Source organism: Equus quagga, chromosome 8 (genome assembly GCF_021613505.1).
Source record: "Equus quagga isolate Etosha38 chromosome 8, UCLA_HA_Equagga_1.0, whole genome shotgun sequence".
NCBI classification, from domain to species: domain Eukaryota; kingdom Metazoa; phylum Chordata; class Mammalia; order Perissodactyla; family Equidae; genus Equus; species Equus quagga.
In genome coordinates this window covers 126678707-126696679 of record NC_060274.1, presented here as the reverse complement: position 1 = coordinate 126696679, position 17973 = coordinate 126678707, and the positions used below count along the sequence as shown (strand labels likewise).

General features: G+C 41.9%; 1 protein-coding gene across 2 annotated transcripts in view; it reads left to right on the top strand.

Moving 5' to 3' along the window:
- The window catches only part of RHEB (Ras homolog, mTORC1 binding), a 44937-nt gene that overhangs the window by 11590 nt on the left and 15374 nt on the right, over positions 1–17973 (top strand). Inside the window, exons 1-2 of one of the 2 annotated variants that reach the window (XM_046669603.1) lie at positions 1412–1430; positions 12997–13068. In XM_046669603.1, coding sequence (XP_046525559.1) covers positions 1427–1430; positions 12997–13068 — 76 coding nt within the window. In that variant the 5' untranslated portion in view covers positions 1412–1426. Of the gene's footprint in view, positions 1–1411; positions 1431–12996; positions 13069–17973 lie in introns of those variants that run through there. The other variant, XM_046669602.1, reaches the window with a different exon arrangement.

Below are 17973 nucleotides of genomic sequence, written 5' to 3'. Positions count from 1 at the left end.
CAAGAGGCTTCCTTGGTGACCCTGATATATGTATGTATGACCCCGCCCGTCAAAAAAGTGACAGCGACTACTGCTACTCTTGATGGAACTACGCATTTTTTTTTTACTGAAGTGGGTGCAGTACTTTAATCCTGTGATTAGCATCATGTCTCGTGTAAGGAACACACTAAGAGCTTCCTCCAGTTCCTCCTAGCCCTTCTAACAATGGTGTCTTCAGGTTGCAGTCCTCTTACCACCCCAGGTGATTGTGCATTTTGCAAACCTGGTCTGTTTTATTGACGTCAGCTCTGTTGGTGGATCCCAGAGAAGCACCTTCCTGGGAGTCCTGCCCTGGCCCTGTGGCACTCTCGAACCAGCAGAATGCTGCGGAGATGGTGGCGTGCCTGTGCCAGGCTTTACGCCTTAAAGAGTCGGCAGCCTCTGCTTTTTGTTTTCTGGAGCCCCGGGTAGCATGCAGGAGAGGCCTTAGGAGAGGACACGTGGGAAGAGAGAAGGTCCAGCTGTCCCAGCTGAGCCTAGCCCCCCCGCGCCCCCCAGCTAGGGCAGCCGAGGAGTGACTACAAGGCCAACAGAGGACCCAGCTGAGCCCAGCCTCGATGGAAGAGTTGTGAACAGAGGAGATGGCTGCTGGTTTCAGCCCCTGAGTTTTGAGGTGATTTGTTATCCGCAGTGGGTAACTGAACAGTCAGTAATTTTCTGCTTTAGCTGGGCATATGTGCACTTTTCTGTTTATTGGTTTTCTTATGGTGTTATTTAGAGGCGTTAGCTGAAGTAGTTGTTACTCTGTCATTTTCTTAGATTTCAGATTAATTTATTAGATATAATTATTAGAATGTGTTTTTCTTCTAAGCTGATTATTTTTGTTTGAAGAGCAGTTGCTAATAGTAGTACTAATAATAATGACATTTGTTGAGGACTTAGTGCATGCAGGATATGCTACATGTATTTTCATCTAACCCTCACTGCCACCTGTATCTGATACTGTTATCGTCTCCATTTTACAAAGGAAGAAACGGGTTCGGGAAAACTGCCTGCAGTCACGGAGCTAATAATCACCATCCCACTCTACTTAGTAAGAAATAGTGTCTTGTCTTCCCCTTTTTTATACCTTTTTTTAAGTCAACTTTTGTTGTGGTATAGTTTACCTATAGTGAAGTATTCATTTTAAGAGTGAAGTTAGATGAGTTTTGATAGATTTGTTCACCTGTGTAACCACCACTCCAATCAAAATAGAAGACATTTTCATCATCCCAAAAAGTTCCCTCACACCTCACCTGCTCTGCCAGTAAGCACCCATCTGGTTTCCATCACTGTGGATTAGTTTTTCTTGTAAAATTTCACATAAATAGAATCATACAGTAAATACTCTTTTTTGTCTGGCTTCTTTCAGGAAACATGGTGTTTTTGAGAGTCATTTGGTTGTCATATGTGTAAGTAGTTTCTTTATTTTTTTTTTGAGGAAGATTAGCCCTGAGCTAACATCTGCCACCAATCCTCCTCTTTTTGCTGAGGAAGACTGGCCCTGAGCTAACATCTGTGCCCATCTTCCTCTACTTTATATGTGGGATGCCTGCCACAGCATGGCTTGACAAGCAGTGCCCTGTCCACACCCGGGATCCGAACCAGTGAACCCTGGGCTGCCGAAGCAGAACGTGTGAACTTAACTGCTGCACCACAAAGCTGACCCAGTAGATTCTTTCTTTTTATTGCTGAATAGTGTTCTCTTGTATGGATGGGCCATAATTTCTGTCTCCAATCACCTGTTGGTTGTTTTCAGTATTTCACTACTTAAAATAAAGCTCCAGTGAGCATTTGTTATGTCTGTGTGGACATGCAGTCATTTCTCTTTGATAAACACCTAGGAATGGGGTTGTTGAGTCACATATGTGTTAAGTATATAATTTTGTGAGAAACTACAAAACTGTTTCCCAGAGCGTTTGTACTGTTTTACAATTTCACCAGCAATGGACGAGTTCCATCCTCACTGGTACTTGGTATTGTCAATCTTTTTAACTTTTGCCGTACTGTTGTGGTAGGCCATGGTTTTATTTGAATTTTTCCAGTGACTAGTGATGTTGAGCATCTTTCTGTATACCTATTGGTCGTTCGTCTATCTTTCGTGGAGTGTCTGTTCATGTTTTTTGTCTATGTTATTGGGTTCTTTTTGAGTTATATATTCAGAATAACAGTTCTTTATCAGTTTTTTTGTTTATCATTTATTCACTCTGTCGCGTAAGGAATCTTTGCCTACCCAAAGATTATGAAGATTTTCTCATGTTCTCTTCTCAAAGTTTTATAGTTTTAGCTCTTAAATTTAGATCTATGGTCCATTTCTAATTAATTTTTGTGTATGAGGTAAAGGTCAAGATTCTTTTTTCTTGACTAGAGGTGTAATTTACATCCAGTGAAATACATCCTCTTGCTGTATGGCTTAGTGAGTTTGACAAACACACACAGTCGTGTGACCACAGCCACAGTCAGGACGCAGAACAGCTCCATCAATCCCAAAATGCCTGTGTGCCTTCTCTAGTCACCCATTAGCCCCGTTCTGTTTTCTGTCCCTGTAGTTTTGTCTTTTCTAGAATGCTATATAAATGGAATGAGACGTCATGCCGTTTTTTGCATCCGGCCACCTCACTTAGCGTAACGCAGTTGAGACTTAGCCATGCCGTTGTGTGTATCAGTAGTTCATTCCTTTTTATTGCTAAGTGGTATTCCTTTGTGTGAATTTAACATAGTTTGTTTATCCGATCACTTGTTGAAGGACATTTGGTCTGTCTCCACTTTGGGGCAATTATGAATAAAGCCACTATAAATATGTGCATACGAGTTTTTGTGTGACCATATTTTCATTTCTCTTGTGTGAATACCTGGGAATGAGATTGCTGGGTCAGATGGTAAGTGTATGTTTAATTTTTAAGAAACTGTTCTTCCAAAGCAGCTGTTCCATTTGCATCCTCACCAAAAATGGGTGAATATCACTTCCTCCACATCCTCTCCAGGGCTAGTGTTGTCAGTATTTTTTATTTTAGTCAGGTATGTTTATCTCGTAATTTTATTTGCATTTCCCTAATGAATAATGATGTTAAGCCTCGTTTCCTGTGCTTATTTGCCTCTGAATATTTTGTTAGAATGTTTAAATCTTTTGCTTATTTTCTTAATTGGGTTATTTGGTTTTTGTTACATTTTGAGTTTGTTATATATCATGGATACATGTCCTTTGTCAGACAATGTATTTTGCACCTATTTTCTCCAGGTCTGTCACTTGCCTTTTCATTCCCTTAAGAATCTTCTGCAGAGCAGCTTTTAATTTTGATGAAGTCCAATATATCATTTTTTTCTTTATGGTTTGCGCTTTTGGTCTTATACCTAAGAAATCTTCCCTAACTCAGGGTCACAAAGATTTTTCTCCTGTGTTTTCTTCCAGAAGTTTCATAGTTTAAAATGATTTTACATTTTGATCTGTGATCCATTTTGATCCTATACTTTTTTTCGGGGTGCACATAAGATGTGGTCAGATTCTCTCTCTGTTTTTTTAGTATTGCTATCCAGTTGTTTCAGCACCATTTGTTGAAAAAGAGTATCCTTTCTCCCTTAAACTGCCTTTGCACTTTTATTGGAAATCAGTTGACCATATGTATGTGTAGGTCTGTTTCTGGAGTCTGTATTTTATTCCTTTAATCTTTGTATCTACCCTTATGCCGGTACCACACACTGCAGTGATTACTGCAGACTCCTGCTAAATCTTGAAATCTAGTACATACATGTTCTTAAAATAGTCTGAATTTTTTTTCCTTACAGATTAGTTTTTCCAATTTTTTCTTTTCCGGGTTTGTAGTAAACACCTTTTTTTTTTTTTATTGAGGTCGTAATAGTTTATAACATTGTGAAATTTCAGTTGTACATTATTGTCAGTCACCATACGTATGTGCCCCTTTACCCCTTATGCTCACCCCCGCCACACCCTCCTTCCCCTCTTGTAACCACTAATCTGCTTTCCTTGTCCATGTATTTATAAACATCTATTTTGAAGCAGGTTAAAATGCCCCATTTTAATTTCTAGTCCATTTTTCAGAATTTCATCCTGATCTTCCTAATGTTTCATCTTCTCATGTCCCTCTCCTGATTGGAGAACCTCCAGTGGCTTTTATTGCAGGATAAAGTGGAAAATCTTTGGCTTTTTTTTTTTTTTTTTTTAACTTTCAAATTCTTGGTTGGGAGGTGCTTAACTTTTCACGTGAGTGTCTTTCTCCTTGTGAAGATGATAGGGTCCTTGTAGACGGCAGTCAGATCGTTTGTACTGACATCTTTTTCAGAGTGACTCATGGACTAGAGTCTCAGTCTGTGTGTGCGGACTCAGAGCGTACTGTGTGGATTGTAATCTGGGAGCAGCGTTATTGGAGTGCTGTACTAGAACTCATAACCGTTTGTGGAACACGTGATTGGTGCTAGGGGCTGTGCTTTATATTTATGATTTCACGTAGTCACCGCACGCAGGAGGATTCCGAGGCACAGAGGGGTTAACTTCTCCAAAGACACACCATAATCTGAGTTCAGATCCTGAACTTTTACCCACTATCCTGTTCCTACTAATTACTACATTTCCTTCATTCTATGATGCTTGTGTTGTTTTCATGTTTTAATATTTCTGAAGCCAGGGTGTATTGTAGTTTCAATCAGCTTGTGCACTGTCACCAAACTCTGTCCCCCAAGCCGCCAGTAACAGATGGTATGTCTTGGAATCAGTGGAATCCTAGAAATGGGAAAAGACGGTTACTGTGCGGGGGATACTTTTTCTTTTTGACCTGTAGAGATTACCACAGTTATCCCATCGCTCGTTTGAAATGAATGCTGATCTATGTTTTATGTCACATAGTAGGAACTTATTTCAAAAGATGTTACTTAGGTTTTTTAAAACACTCTATTAGAATGTTAATGAAACAGTTTTTTCATATTCACTTGGTTGCGTTTCACCTGTTTTTTCTTAAGTTTTTAAAAGTAGAAGTGATGCCTTCAATAATGTTTGGAAACTTAACATTTTGTTATTTTGTTAAAAGTCTTTGGCACGTCTTTATAAAATTAATTTCACCTATTCCAGTTATTTCGATGTCTTTTTTTCCCTTAGTAATAGAGTTCTTTTTGTGGTTGGGAATTTGGGATTGCAGGTTCATACCTGAGTTGTTTTCGTCTTACTTCCTCTGCCCTCCTCCCACCTTTACTCTCTCTTTTCTTTTGGATCTTTTTGGGTTTTTTTGTGAGGAAGATTGGCCCTGAGCCAACATCCATTGCCAGTCTTCCTCTGATTTGAATATGGGACGCCACCACAGTATGGTTTGATAAGCAGTGTGTAGGTCCACACCCGGGATCTGAACCCGCAAACCCCGGGCTGCCAAAGCAGAGCACACAAACCCAACCACTATGCCACTGGCAGCCCCCTCTTTTGGGTTTTTTTTTTTACTAGCCTTCATCTGGCCCCTGTCAAGGATCCCCTGTGGGCTTGCTTGGTTCCTGGTAGGGAATCAGTGACTGTGTCCTGTCTCATTTGTCCCCATTCCCCAAACACAAAAAAAACATGGCACCAGTGCTTGTCAGCGGCTTTCTTTAACTTTCTGCCTTGGCATCTTATGAGCGTCACTCAAGTCGTTTACTAGAAGGCATCACTGATGCCTGTTTCCTCAAGACCTAAGTGTCTTGAGGAATTTTACTTCTAGCTTCTGTAAAGTAAGAGTGTGTATAGAGTCAAGTGATGTGTAAAGTTCCTTAGAGCAGAGAAGGCTCCTGTCACTGTAAAATACAAATTTACCGGATAGAAGAGGAGTGATTTGAGTGATCCTGATGAGAAGATAGAAATTTTTCAGTTCTGTTATGATAATACAATTAATATTGTAATCAGTTAGGTTGCTCTTGACCGCAAATTAATTTAACTCATACAATCTTAAACAGTAAGGAAAGGTATTGACTCACATAAATGGAAGACTAGAGGTTGAGTAGTCAGTTAACTCAAGAATAGAGGTTCTTTCATCTCTTTAGTCTGCCATCCTTGACCTTGGCTTTAAGGCAGTGGTTCTCAAACATGTAGCACGTTAGAATCACCTGGGAAGCTTTTTAAAAAATCCCCGTGCCCGGGCTGTACTAATTAAATCAGAATTACTGGAGTGAGACTCAGGCAGGAGTTTTTGGAATTTCCTGGGTGATTCCAGAGTGCAGCTAAGTTTAAGAACCAGTGTTCTAGACTTTAGGACTTGGTTTGGAGATGAGCATCACCAGGGACCTTGGTAGAAATGGAAAATCCCACACCCTCCTCCAGATCGGATGGATTCACAGTCTGCCCTTGAACGAGAGCCCCAGCTGAACTGTGTATTGTCTAGCGTTGGGGAAGCACTGCTTTAGAACACTGGTTTTCAAACTTGCTGTGCTTTGGAATCACTGGAGGAATTCTGAAAATATTGAAGCGTGAGTCCTACCCCTGGAAATTCTGATTTATAGGGGCCTGAAGTGTTACTCAGATTCTGGGTTTTGCCTTTGCACCCCCATAGTGTTTAACATGTCCCTTTATTCCCTGTATTTCCTGTAAATTGGTAGTTAGATCTAGCAGTTTGATCGGATTTAGGTAGTTGCTTTCTCTTCTCCCCTGCCTCTCCCCTTACAATTGTATGGTGGCCTGTGTTTGCATCAGGAAGACCCATAATGTCTGGTTATTTCTCTTTTTGTGGGCTTAATAGCTGCTCATCATCGTTGGTTACATCCATTGGTTCATTAGTTTAAAAAATCATTGTTAAATTCTTGTGGTTACAGGGGATACATACACACGCAGATTTTCTCCAAATTACCACGTTTGTTGTGCTTTTTTTTTAAATGTGTTTCTCTCCATTAGAATTTACATGCCAAAGAAGGAGTTTCTGTTTGTTCACTGGTAGATCCCACTGCCTAGAAATGTGCCTGGCACAGAATAGCTGCTTAATAGGTATTTGAATAAAGAAATGAGCTAATCCACAGTCAGTGCTCCAAAAGCTCGGGATTTGGAGCAGAATGACCTGTTACCGAGCTTGGCACTGTAAAAATACAGCTGTTAGAAGGTAGAACTGGGAGGAAGAAAGGCGGTTTGACACGTTGGGAGCTGATGTCCTTCGTTTACAAAGTGAATAGTCAAGCAGTTCTGCTGTCACTGATGAAAGCAGAAGTGGGGGTGAAGTGCGCGTAGAGCGAGGGCTCTGGGGGAGCCGGGGGAGGACAAAGCTCATCACTGCTTTGTGGCAGTGGCAGCCTTTAGACCCTGTAGACATGGTCATCCGGGGGCACAGCGTGTTTCTCACAGTGGTTCTACCCTGCAGACTTCTCTTGTAAAGTGAAAAGCTGCGTTTTTTCCTCAGTTGCCTCCGTAGCTTTACCCTCAGTTTACCCGACCTTTTCCTTGAAGGCTCCTCAAACCAGAGTCTGCACACTTTTTGTGAGGTATTATGGTCAGATTCCTGTGGAACACATCCAGCTCACATGCATCCTCGTGAATGCGTTTGACTTGGGTTAGTGGAGTTGAGCTCTGAGTGGCTGAGACCATTTTCTATAGAGTATGCTCATCATCGTGGTCAAGCAGGTAGCACCCAACATCTTTGTATAGCGCTGAGAGCAAACGGGGAACATAAGTCAGTATGATTGGTATTGCATTTTTAAATATATTTAAATGTTTCGGAGGCACTGTTAGTAAACCACATGGAATGGAGTAAACTGGTAGAGAAGACTTAAGAATGTGTTCCTGACTATTTCAGGAGCAGGAGGGTCTAGAGGAGACCAGGAGGGAATGGGATCTAGAGCTCAAGGGGCTGCTAGAAGAGCTTTTAAGAGAAGGGTGTGTGACCTCTTCCTTTGATGCGTGGTGATAATGTAAAGAGGGCCAGGCAGATGGGGCTGCATTGCACAACCCAGGGGCTCTGTTCACATTGTCTGATATGCATGGAGGCTGAGCCAAGGCTGAGTGGAAGGTAGAGGTGGTCACAGCAGGTGACCTCTGAGGTTAGACACCACCTCATAATCATGGCTGTATCCCAGTGCCTGGCCCATCTTAGATGTTCTTTAAATGCTTATGCTCTCAGCTTTCGGAAAGCACTAGAAAATTTGGGAACATCCTGGATACTGGAGGAGATAGGTAATTTAGGGTGATCAGTTAAATCTGATCTTGTTGTCTGAGCGCAGTGGTTCTTAAACTTCAGTGTGTAGCAGAATTGGGGGGAGGGGCTTGTTAATACTCCCATCCAGTAGGTTTAGATGGGGCTCAAGAATTTGCATTTGTAATAAACTACCCAGTGATGCTGCTGGGACCACACTTTCACTACTGCTTATGGAGGAAAGGGAGCCTCAGAGAGGATTCCTAAAGAGATAGGACAACCGGGAAAAAGACCAAAGCTTGAGAGCGGTTGCCAGCCCAAGTTGTGGAGTTTTTCTGCAGCTCAGCTCAACAGCCTCACCAAAGGTAGATGAGTAGATTAAGATGATAGGATTTTTCAGACGGCCCAGAGAAAGAAAATTGGAGGGTTCTGACAAAAGACTAGTGGACAGTGATTTATCTTGGGGCTTACACTGATAGGGAAGGAAGTGCAGCGTCGTGGAGATTTGGAGAGTCAAAGTTTCGTAACTTTATTATTTGCAATCCAGTCTGGTGTTCCTGTTTCTTTAAAAACAGTGGTGGTCATAGCGCAGTGTATTGATTTCATGACCTGGTGGGTTACAACCCCTGGTTTGAAAATATTCCAGAGATGGGCTGGGTAGGAGTCCCCAGTGAGGGCACTGGGAGGATGTGGGAGGTGCTGTCAGCCAGCGTTTCATGGTGTGCTCATGGTGCTCATGGTGAGGTGGGTCACTGAAGTGGCGTGGAGATGATTATTGGTGGCAAGATCAGTGAGCTTTGAGGCTTGTGTACACGGACATTGAAGTCCCATGAGGTGATGTGAAGAGTTTGAGGTGAAAGTGAAAGCAGTGCTGGGAGTGGCTTGTATCCCTGATGCATGACGCTGGTCCTGACGGCCCTCGTGCTGAGGAAGTTGAGACACCGGTTGATAGACTGAAGCCTGCTCCTCACCCCCTGTCGCAGCGAGCACATCACGCCTCGCCTGTCCCAGAGAGGGCTGCTGCGAGCGGGTGCGGCTCTGCTACACGGAGGTATCTTTTCAGAAGAATAAGCATGAAAACTAGTTCAAGATTAATTTGAAAACTATTAAAATATTTTGTGTAAACAGTACCTGTTTTTCAGTAATCACAAAGTGTGAGAGATTCGGTCAACAGCTTTGAAAGGATATATTCTATAGTGAAAATACCGGGTGGAAAACTTACTGTGTCGTATTATCATTGCAAGAAAATATGTCAATGCTATTTTACCTGGTAAAAGTTTAGAAGAAACTTCTAAAAAATAGTTTGTATGATTTTTAAAGTTAAGGTGGTTTTTAGTTTGGAGGAAGAGTTTTTGGAAGTTGATTGTGGGATATTGGGATATGTTCTTTTCAAACCTTTTATAGTACTATGTTATGTCATAAAATGATTGGGTTGTGTCTCTTTGTAAGTTGATAAACACACATCTGGTTATGTGCTGCTTTTCAGTTCCGTTCAGATCACTCCTGTGTTGTTTTCATATAACATTTCTCCAAAGAGTTGATCTGGAGCTGGAGAGTCTGCTCAAGTTGGACAAGGTTATGAGCCTTCTGAGATCATGATTGTTGGTGAGATATCCTCAGAAAATAGTGTTTGAGAATCTGAATTTGATTGGAACAGAGGACGAGGTGGTAAATGCATGATTCATAATGAGGGAATCGTTTCAAAGGTGGTAAGTAAACAGTTGACTGTAGATAAACAGTCCTTTTTGTAGCTGCAAGCAACTTGCATGCAGAACTTGACCCAAAGAGCCCACTTGCTGCTTTTAGAGGACCAGGACGTCCTTTAAAGCCAGAAATGACTAGAACCAGAACTGAGGACGTTATGAGCAGTGGGATTTATTTACCAAGATTAATTATCGTTTAGTGCTGACTAGTAAAGATTTCAACACTAGTTGTCTAATAATTCTACTTTTTAGTGGAAACAACAGAAAACCTCTGTGTCATGTCAGCAGTTGTAGCCTTCCTGTCCCTTCTTAAGAATTAATTTAATTCTTAAAAATTAATTTAAATAATTAATGATCTTCCCTTAGAGGAGAGACCCAAAGGACACCTAGCTTTTCTTCAGTCCCACTTCTGCTAATGAATAATCCCTTTCTCCCGGGACCAGTGTGATTGAGAAATCCAGCTTGCTCCCTAAGGACTGGGGTTTTAAATTCCTGTGTCCCAGTTCACCGGTGAAGACAATAGTTTGCTGTCAACCTGCACTGTGATTTGCGTTGAACTATATTGTCTGCTTTTGCCAGAATGATTACTTGTGTTTTCAAATTAAATGTTACTTTAACCCGTCAAATAATTCATGCCCTTTATGATACGAATGAGGAACTCTTCTTCAGATATGTGCCAATAATTGTATTTTTAAAATGTGGTCCACTTGTTATCCGTAACTCCGTTTTTGTACTTTATCTCATGCTGTCTTGTGAACGTGTCTGATGTTCTTTTCAGTTTGGTGCGGCTTCCTGAATGTCGTGTGGTCACTGCTGAGTCTTCTCTGCCTTCCCTCCTGCAGGGAAGGCTGCTGAGACTTACCTGGGGCCAGTGCAGACCCCTGTCTGATCCCGTGTTTCTGCCACTTTCCTCCCTCTTGGGGGAGCTTATCACGTATATCATATTTAACCCTCTTCTTTCCTTTTTTCTTTCTAACTCCTTCCTTTTGCTTTGTAACTTTATAAAAAATTATCTTCTGCTTTCTTCCTTCCCTTCCTTCCATTTGCAAGCCAAAAAATCCCCCCTTATCCTACATAAGGGTATCAAAAGCCCACCAGTGTACCTGAAAGTACTCTTCAGAAGCCCTAAAGAAGTTTCTTTTCTTTCTTCCCAGTTAAACTTCTTTTGGGTCAAGCAATAGCATTCAATGTAAATAAGAGTTTTACTATTCATTTAAGTTTCTCAGTTTTGCTAACTTATAAAAGAGAAGTTTTTTTCTTGCTATTTTCATGACATACAATAGTTTTGCTATGTTTTGAGCTAAATGCTTCTTTATGAGCTAGCCTATACAATGTGGTTTCTTTTGAACACAGTCCGTTTGAAATACGTGGAGTTCCTGGCCTGCCGCTGCACCCCTGTATCACAGGCAGGCCTGTGATTAGGTACCACTGAATGCTAGATCATTGTTTCCTAATGCCTGTTGAACTTGGATTGTGTTTCCTACTCACGTGTATGAAAGTGAGAGCTTCGGTAGTGTCTGGATGGATGAGAGTGTTCTTTGGAGGGCTGAGCTTTAATTTCTTTCGTTTGTTCAGAAACGCAAGTGCTACAGTATGTCAGACACTGTACTGGTCTTGGTAGACTAGTTAATGAATGAAGGTAATTTCAGATAACTTCAAGGACTAAAAGGAAATAAAACAGGCTGGCTGTGATAGAGTGACTGTTAGGGAGCAGGCGCCACCTTCGATGGGGAGGTCTTAGCGAAGACTTCTCTGAAGAAGGGACATTTGAGCTCAGACCAGAATAATGACAAAAGTGAGTCATGCATTCAAAGGTCTAGGGGGATGGCTAGAACAAAGGCACTAAGCCTGCCAGGAACTTGGCAGGTCCTTAGGGATGTGACTGGAGCCCTGGGTGTGGTAGCAGATGGGGTTAGGGAGATGGGCAGAGCACGGCCTGAGCAGGGCAGGCCTGGGATTCAGGGCCATGGTTACGAGTTGGGAATCTGTTCTAATTGCAATGAGGATTGTAAACAGGGAAGTAATATTTAATTTTTAAAAGCTCTTGTAGGCTGCTTTATAGAGAGTGATTTCAGTTTTTAATAATTCTAGAGACACTAAACTGTGTGTTGTGTTGAGTAAATAGGCCTGCTAACCTGGAGGTTTTCTAGTTGTCTCTCAGCAGCACCCTCTTTTAAGCCTGTTTGTTATTTTCTAAGTATATGGGGCCTGCCTCTGGTGCAACATTGTGTCGCCTCTGAACTGTGCCTCTTCATGGTTTGGAGGAAGGCAAGCACAGCTGAGACCCCAGGAGCAGAGACTTGTGCCTCCAAACCTCTCTCCTGGGCTCCCCCTGCAGCTCTCTGAGATGGAAGCTCAGCGAGACGCGGCAAGCATATGGAGCATGTGTTTCATAATACTCTGAGCACGTGCGAGAGAAGGAAGGGTTTGGGGAGCAATTAGGGAGGCACCACTTCCTGTTTCCTGGTGATAAAATAATCTGGACTGTATCTTGCACTGTCTTCACAGGCTACCCTGTTCAAAATCCTCTAGTAGAAATTTTAGGTAACAAAGAAGGGTGAGAACTTAGGGCTCTAGTTCTTGATTTGTTAACATACAAGTCCAATTATTACTGGTGATTTTGTGAAATCCACACATTTCTTAATTGTCTTCTGTGCACCAGACAGTGCTAGGCCTTTGATGCTGAATGATTGAGACAGGATAGGGGTTTTTGAAAGAAAGGTTTTTGTTACATATTTTCAGATTACCCTTTTTAAAAGCTGTACTTGGTGACACTTCTAACAGCTATATGTGAAAGAGCCCAAAGAAACTAATCATGTTTTATTAATTTCCATATTAACGTTATTAGCCAGATTTCAAGGACACCAGAGGAAATTAGGTTAGCTTAGATCTTACTTAAGAGTTTGTTTACCTCATGGAATATGTGATGTGCTTGTCGGTTAGGAATATTTGTTAATGTCACAAGTGTTTAATCGTAATAGTTTGAATGCTTAAATTCCTCTCATATAAAGCAAATTAATGAAATGTATTTCCTTTTTTTGAAATTACCCAAATGCTAGTTAAAGGAATGTTTTCTGGTCCCAGTACCTTCAGTTTCTTCATCTGTTTGAGTGGGTTTTTTTGGTAAAATGGCAGAATTAAAATCTTTTACCTTAATACGCCAATACATACTGAGCTCTTGCTCTCTTTTATAGGGAAATCCTCGTTGACGATTCAGTTTGTTGAAGGCCAATTTGTTGACTCCTACGATCCAACCATAGAAAACAGTAAGTATTGTTTTCAAGGCTTTATAAACTGAGAAGCCTGCCTCTGCATACAAACAGCCATTGTGTATTCCTGGAGCTGTGATTGCAGGAAGTATTCGGTGAACCTATAGGTCTGCAACCAGGGTCCAAGAAAAGCTTCCAAATGCTTTACCCACTGTATACTGAGTGATTTTTTATTCAGTGTCTGGATCCCGCCATCTAGAAGCTGTTATTCAGTTCCATAGGAATCAGTCCTACGAGGGAACCTCATATTCCAGACTCTGCTTTAGGAAAACAGAACAGAGAATACAGTCTTTTTTCTTCCTTCCTCTCAACAGTAGCCCTTTTTAGAGATTCCAAGCTTGAAAAGAAGAAGGATGAGAACACTTCACATCCTTTGTACCTTACTCTTGTAGAAGCACCAGCCCCCCCCAACCCCTTCCAGTCCTAAAGACTTGAAAGAAGGCTGTGGGAAATGAGCTATTCTGGGATTGGAGAGAGCAGGTGCAGCATTAAAACAAAGTTGGCTCCAAAGCCTGTTGGCATTTCAGGCTGTGTGCAGAAAGAAGCACCGAAGAGCAAACCAGCCACAACCTTAACCTTGTCCAATTTTGATCCACAGTTTTGTCATCTTCCTGAAGGTTCCCAGGACCATAAGACAAGTCTTGATTCTAGGGATCACAGAAGAGAATCTGAAACACTTCCATCCAGGGAACGTGGTTTGTTGGAAGCTGGTCATGTTTTATACCATCTTAGAACCCTAGGTAGCCCTGGAACCAGTCTCACATTCTTGACACCAGGACTTGCCTAGGATTTGTCACCAGGAACATACAGATTTAAACATGGCACTCATCAAAACCTGATTGGCATATTAGATATAAAGCTGACTTAACAGCCCAGTTAACAACTAGATTGATAAACTTCATCTGCCCAAAGTTTGCAAGAGAATCTTAAAGAGAGACTTGTAACAGGGGGGTTAACAGACTACTGCCCACAGGCAAAAAGACCCACTTCCTTTCTTACAGCCCACAAGCTAAGGATGGTTTTCTTTTTTTTAAGGAAGATTAGCCCTGAGCTAACATCTGCTGCCAATTCTCCTCTTTTTGCTGAGGAAGACTGGCCCTGAGCTAACATCCGTGCCCGTCTTCCTCTGCTTTATACGTGAGACGCCTGCCACAGCATGGCTTGACAGACGGTTGCATAGGTCCGCACCCAAGATCCAAACCGGCAAACCCCAGGCCACCAAAGTGGAACATGTGAACTTAACTGCTGCACCACTGGGCTGGCCCCCTAACAATGATTTTTAATTAATATTTGGAAAAAGTAAAAAGAAGATGACATGTGAAAGTTATATGAAATTCACATTTCAACATCCATAAATAAAGTTTAATCAGAACAAAAGCCATGCTCATTCATTTACATATTGTCTATGGCAGCTTTTTCTCTGCACTAGCAGAGTTATGGAATAGTTGCAACAGAGACCATAAGGCCCACACAGCCTAAAATATTTACTGTCTGGCCCTTTACAGGAAAAGTTTGTCTACCTCTGGCTTAAAATATTCATCTGTCCTTTGTGTCCCACTATGCTGGTGGCAGGGAAGGAAACTGGTTGGTTGCTAAACCAACTCTCGGAGAACCCATGTTTGAAATTAACCTCTGCTGGTATCGGGAAGGAAGAGTCCTGACGACATCCTGAGTTGACTTGTGAAGCTGTCACTTACAGAATAGTATGCCCATGTGAGGAGCAGATTAATTTGAATGCTAGGTGAACAAGTTTGGTTGTCTCACCAGTGGAATAAGAACATAAGGAAAGTGTGATCTTGGCCTTAATATTTGGTATACATAGCAATTTCGAATTTTGTATCCTAAGAGATAAGGCTTGTTTGGGAATTTTATTAATGATAGAAGATAGTTTTCATTGTAAACCCTGCTCATAAAAGCAGTTTTTGTAAGTGTGTATCTTTGTGCCATTTAAAATTGAGTCATTGGGGCCAGCCCTATGGCCGAGTGGTTAAGTTTGCATGCTCCACATCGGCGGCCCAGGGTTTCCCTGGTTCGGATCCTGGGCACAGACATGGCACCGCTCGTCAGGCCACGTTGAGGCAGCGTCCCACATGCCACAACTAGAAGGACCCACAATTAAAATATATACAGCTATGTGCTGGGGGGATTTGGGGAGAAAAAGCAGGGGAAAAAAAAAAAGATTGGCAACAGTTGTTAGCTCAGGTGCCAATCTTTAAAAAAAAAAAATTGAGTTGTAAGGAAAGCCATAGTGTTGTATATAAATACGTTTTCTCTATATATGAATATTGGATCAGGTGAAAGCCCAACTTTCTTAACTTGATGTTATCTGAGAAACAGAATGATATGACCCTACCTTAAAGGCTGTCAGCATCATCTTTAATCGTGCTTTTAATATTTTCCTATCTAATAGTGTTTAATAATAAAGATTTCTTTTTCATCTCAAAAATAATTTCAAAGTATTAAAGTCTCTAGGCAATAGCGGAAATGAATGTCAGATTATGTGAATCCTTTCATGAGGAGTATTCAGACACCAATTCTTTTTACCATGCTCTGACGGTCTACCACAAGGCTGAAACCCTTGCTCTACCCTTTCCCGCTTTTTAGTAGGAAAACATTGTTGAGTGATAGCAGGGAATTAGAGAGAAATGGAACCAATCATGAACTTGTGGCTAGCAACATAAATGATGGATGATTTGATGGCTTTGAAAAACACAGTACTCTGTAAATCAGGAAATAACCCAGTAGTTCTTTTTTAAGATTTTATTTTTTCCTTTTTCTCCCCAAAGCCCCCCGGTACATAGTTGTATATTCTTAGTTGTGGGTCCTTCTAGTTGTAGCATGTGGGATGCCGCCTCAGCGTGGTCTGATGAGCAGTGCCGTGTCCACGCCCAGGATTCGAACCGAGGAAACACTGGGCCGCCTGCAGCGGAGTGCGCGAACTTAACCACTCAGCCACGGGGCCAGCCCCAGGAAATAACCCAGTAGTTCTTTTACACATTATAATATAGAACAGGTTGTTTATATGTAGCAGACATTCACTGGTGACACATCTCTGTGAAGTATCACTGCAAAAGCAAAAATTCTGCGACTGTGTCGTGTTTTAAAATAGGGCTATATTGGGGCCGGCCCAGTGGCGCCGCTGTTAAGTGTGCATGTTCCGCTTTGGCGGCCTGAGGTTTGCCGGTTCGGATCCCGGGTGCAGACGTGGCACCCCTTGGCAAGCCATGCTGTGGTAGGCATCCCACATATAAAGTAGAGGAAGATGGGCACAGATGTTAGCTCAGGGCCAGTCTTCCTCAGCAAAAAGAGGAGAATTGGCAGCAGATGTTAGCTCAGGGCTAATCTTCCCCCCAAAAAATAAAATGAAATAAAAAATATGAAAAATAGGGTTATGGAAGAATAAAACTATGTATTTTCTAGTTTGGGGAAATTTTTAGACCAAAAGTACTGCTTGTACGGATGTGCTTTCTTATCTGCTGTAGTGTTGATCTAGCTACTCAATACAAACTTGATCTGATGAAGTTTAACCAGTGGTAGTTTATAATTGAAAAGAAGAATAGCGGCAGTTTACACCTTCTGCCATCTCAGTACTGTGGACAAATTAATAAAGCTCCTCGCAGAAAACTGGGACACTCTGATAGGAATTTTGCGGCATTATCCAGCGTGGCCTGGTGGGTGGACTTCTCCGTAGGGTATGGATTAGATGTTCTCAGTAACAGTTTAGTAACACAAATCTGACTTTGTGAATGCCAGATTTTGGAAATCTGTATTACTTTGCTTGTTAGTAGGTTGCACTAATAACTAGTAGTCTGCTCAGAGTAATTTCAGGATTTTAGGTTGGAAATTAGATTGATTTCTCCAGTGATTGTGAAAGAGAAGAAGAGGCTTCAAGGAAAGCGGTAGGAGAAGGCCAGGGTTCCGTTTCTACGTGAGCTTGTGAGCGCAGGGGAGCCACATTTGTTCCTTGTCTCTGGGACTCACAGACATAGCTCTTATTACACTTCTTTTTTCTAGTAACAAGAAGAGGCACTTTTCCCATGACAGATGGAAGGTCTTCAGTTTCATATTACTGCTGTGTATAGGAGGAGTTAGATTCATTTTATGTGCAAGGATATACGAAAACGTGTATTCCTATTTTCTTTCTTTTATATCTTATGTACAATTACATCTCCTGCCTTTTTACTCTAACCTCACTGGCCAGCACCTCGCCGGTCTCCTTGCCTTCATCGTCTTCATTTTCTGACCTGGCAGTGTAGGTGCCCTGGGCTTCGACCGCAGGCTCAGGCTTTCTCTGCACTTGCTCTCTAGTGGTGTTCTCTCTTCAGGAATTTGCTTGTCTCCTGGTACCCCAGCCCCTGCTTCTCCCCTGAACTCTGGGCTTTTTTATTCAGCTGACTTTATTTCTCTTTTAGTATTTAATAGGCTCCCGGACGGCATACATCTAAACCCAGCTCTCAGTTCCCTTCCTCTCCGTCCCCAGTGCTCCTTTCCTGTGGTGGTAAATGGCAACTCATGCATCTGGTTGCGCAAGTCAGAAATGATGGAGTCGTCCAGTTCTCCGTTCTTCACACCCTACTTCCAGTCAATCAGAAAATCTTTTTGGGTCTACCTTTGAAATACACCCAGAATTCCACCGTGTCTCACACCTCCATCTCTGCCCCTCTAGTCCAGGTCACCGTCATCTTCTTCAGGTCGTGATAGTCCAAATAGCCACTATATCGTGGGCTCCCACGAATGTCCCTTATCCGTTTTGGCCCATTTCTATTATTTATGGCCTAGCCAGAGTGATCTTTTTAGAATATGAATCAGATCAGGTTACTCCCCTGGTCAAAACCCTTTGTTTCCCATCACATTCAGAATAAAAATCTGAGTAACTTACCATGTCCTGTAAGACGTGTCTCC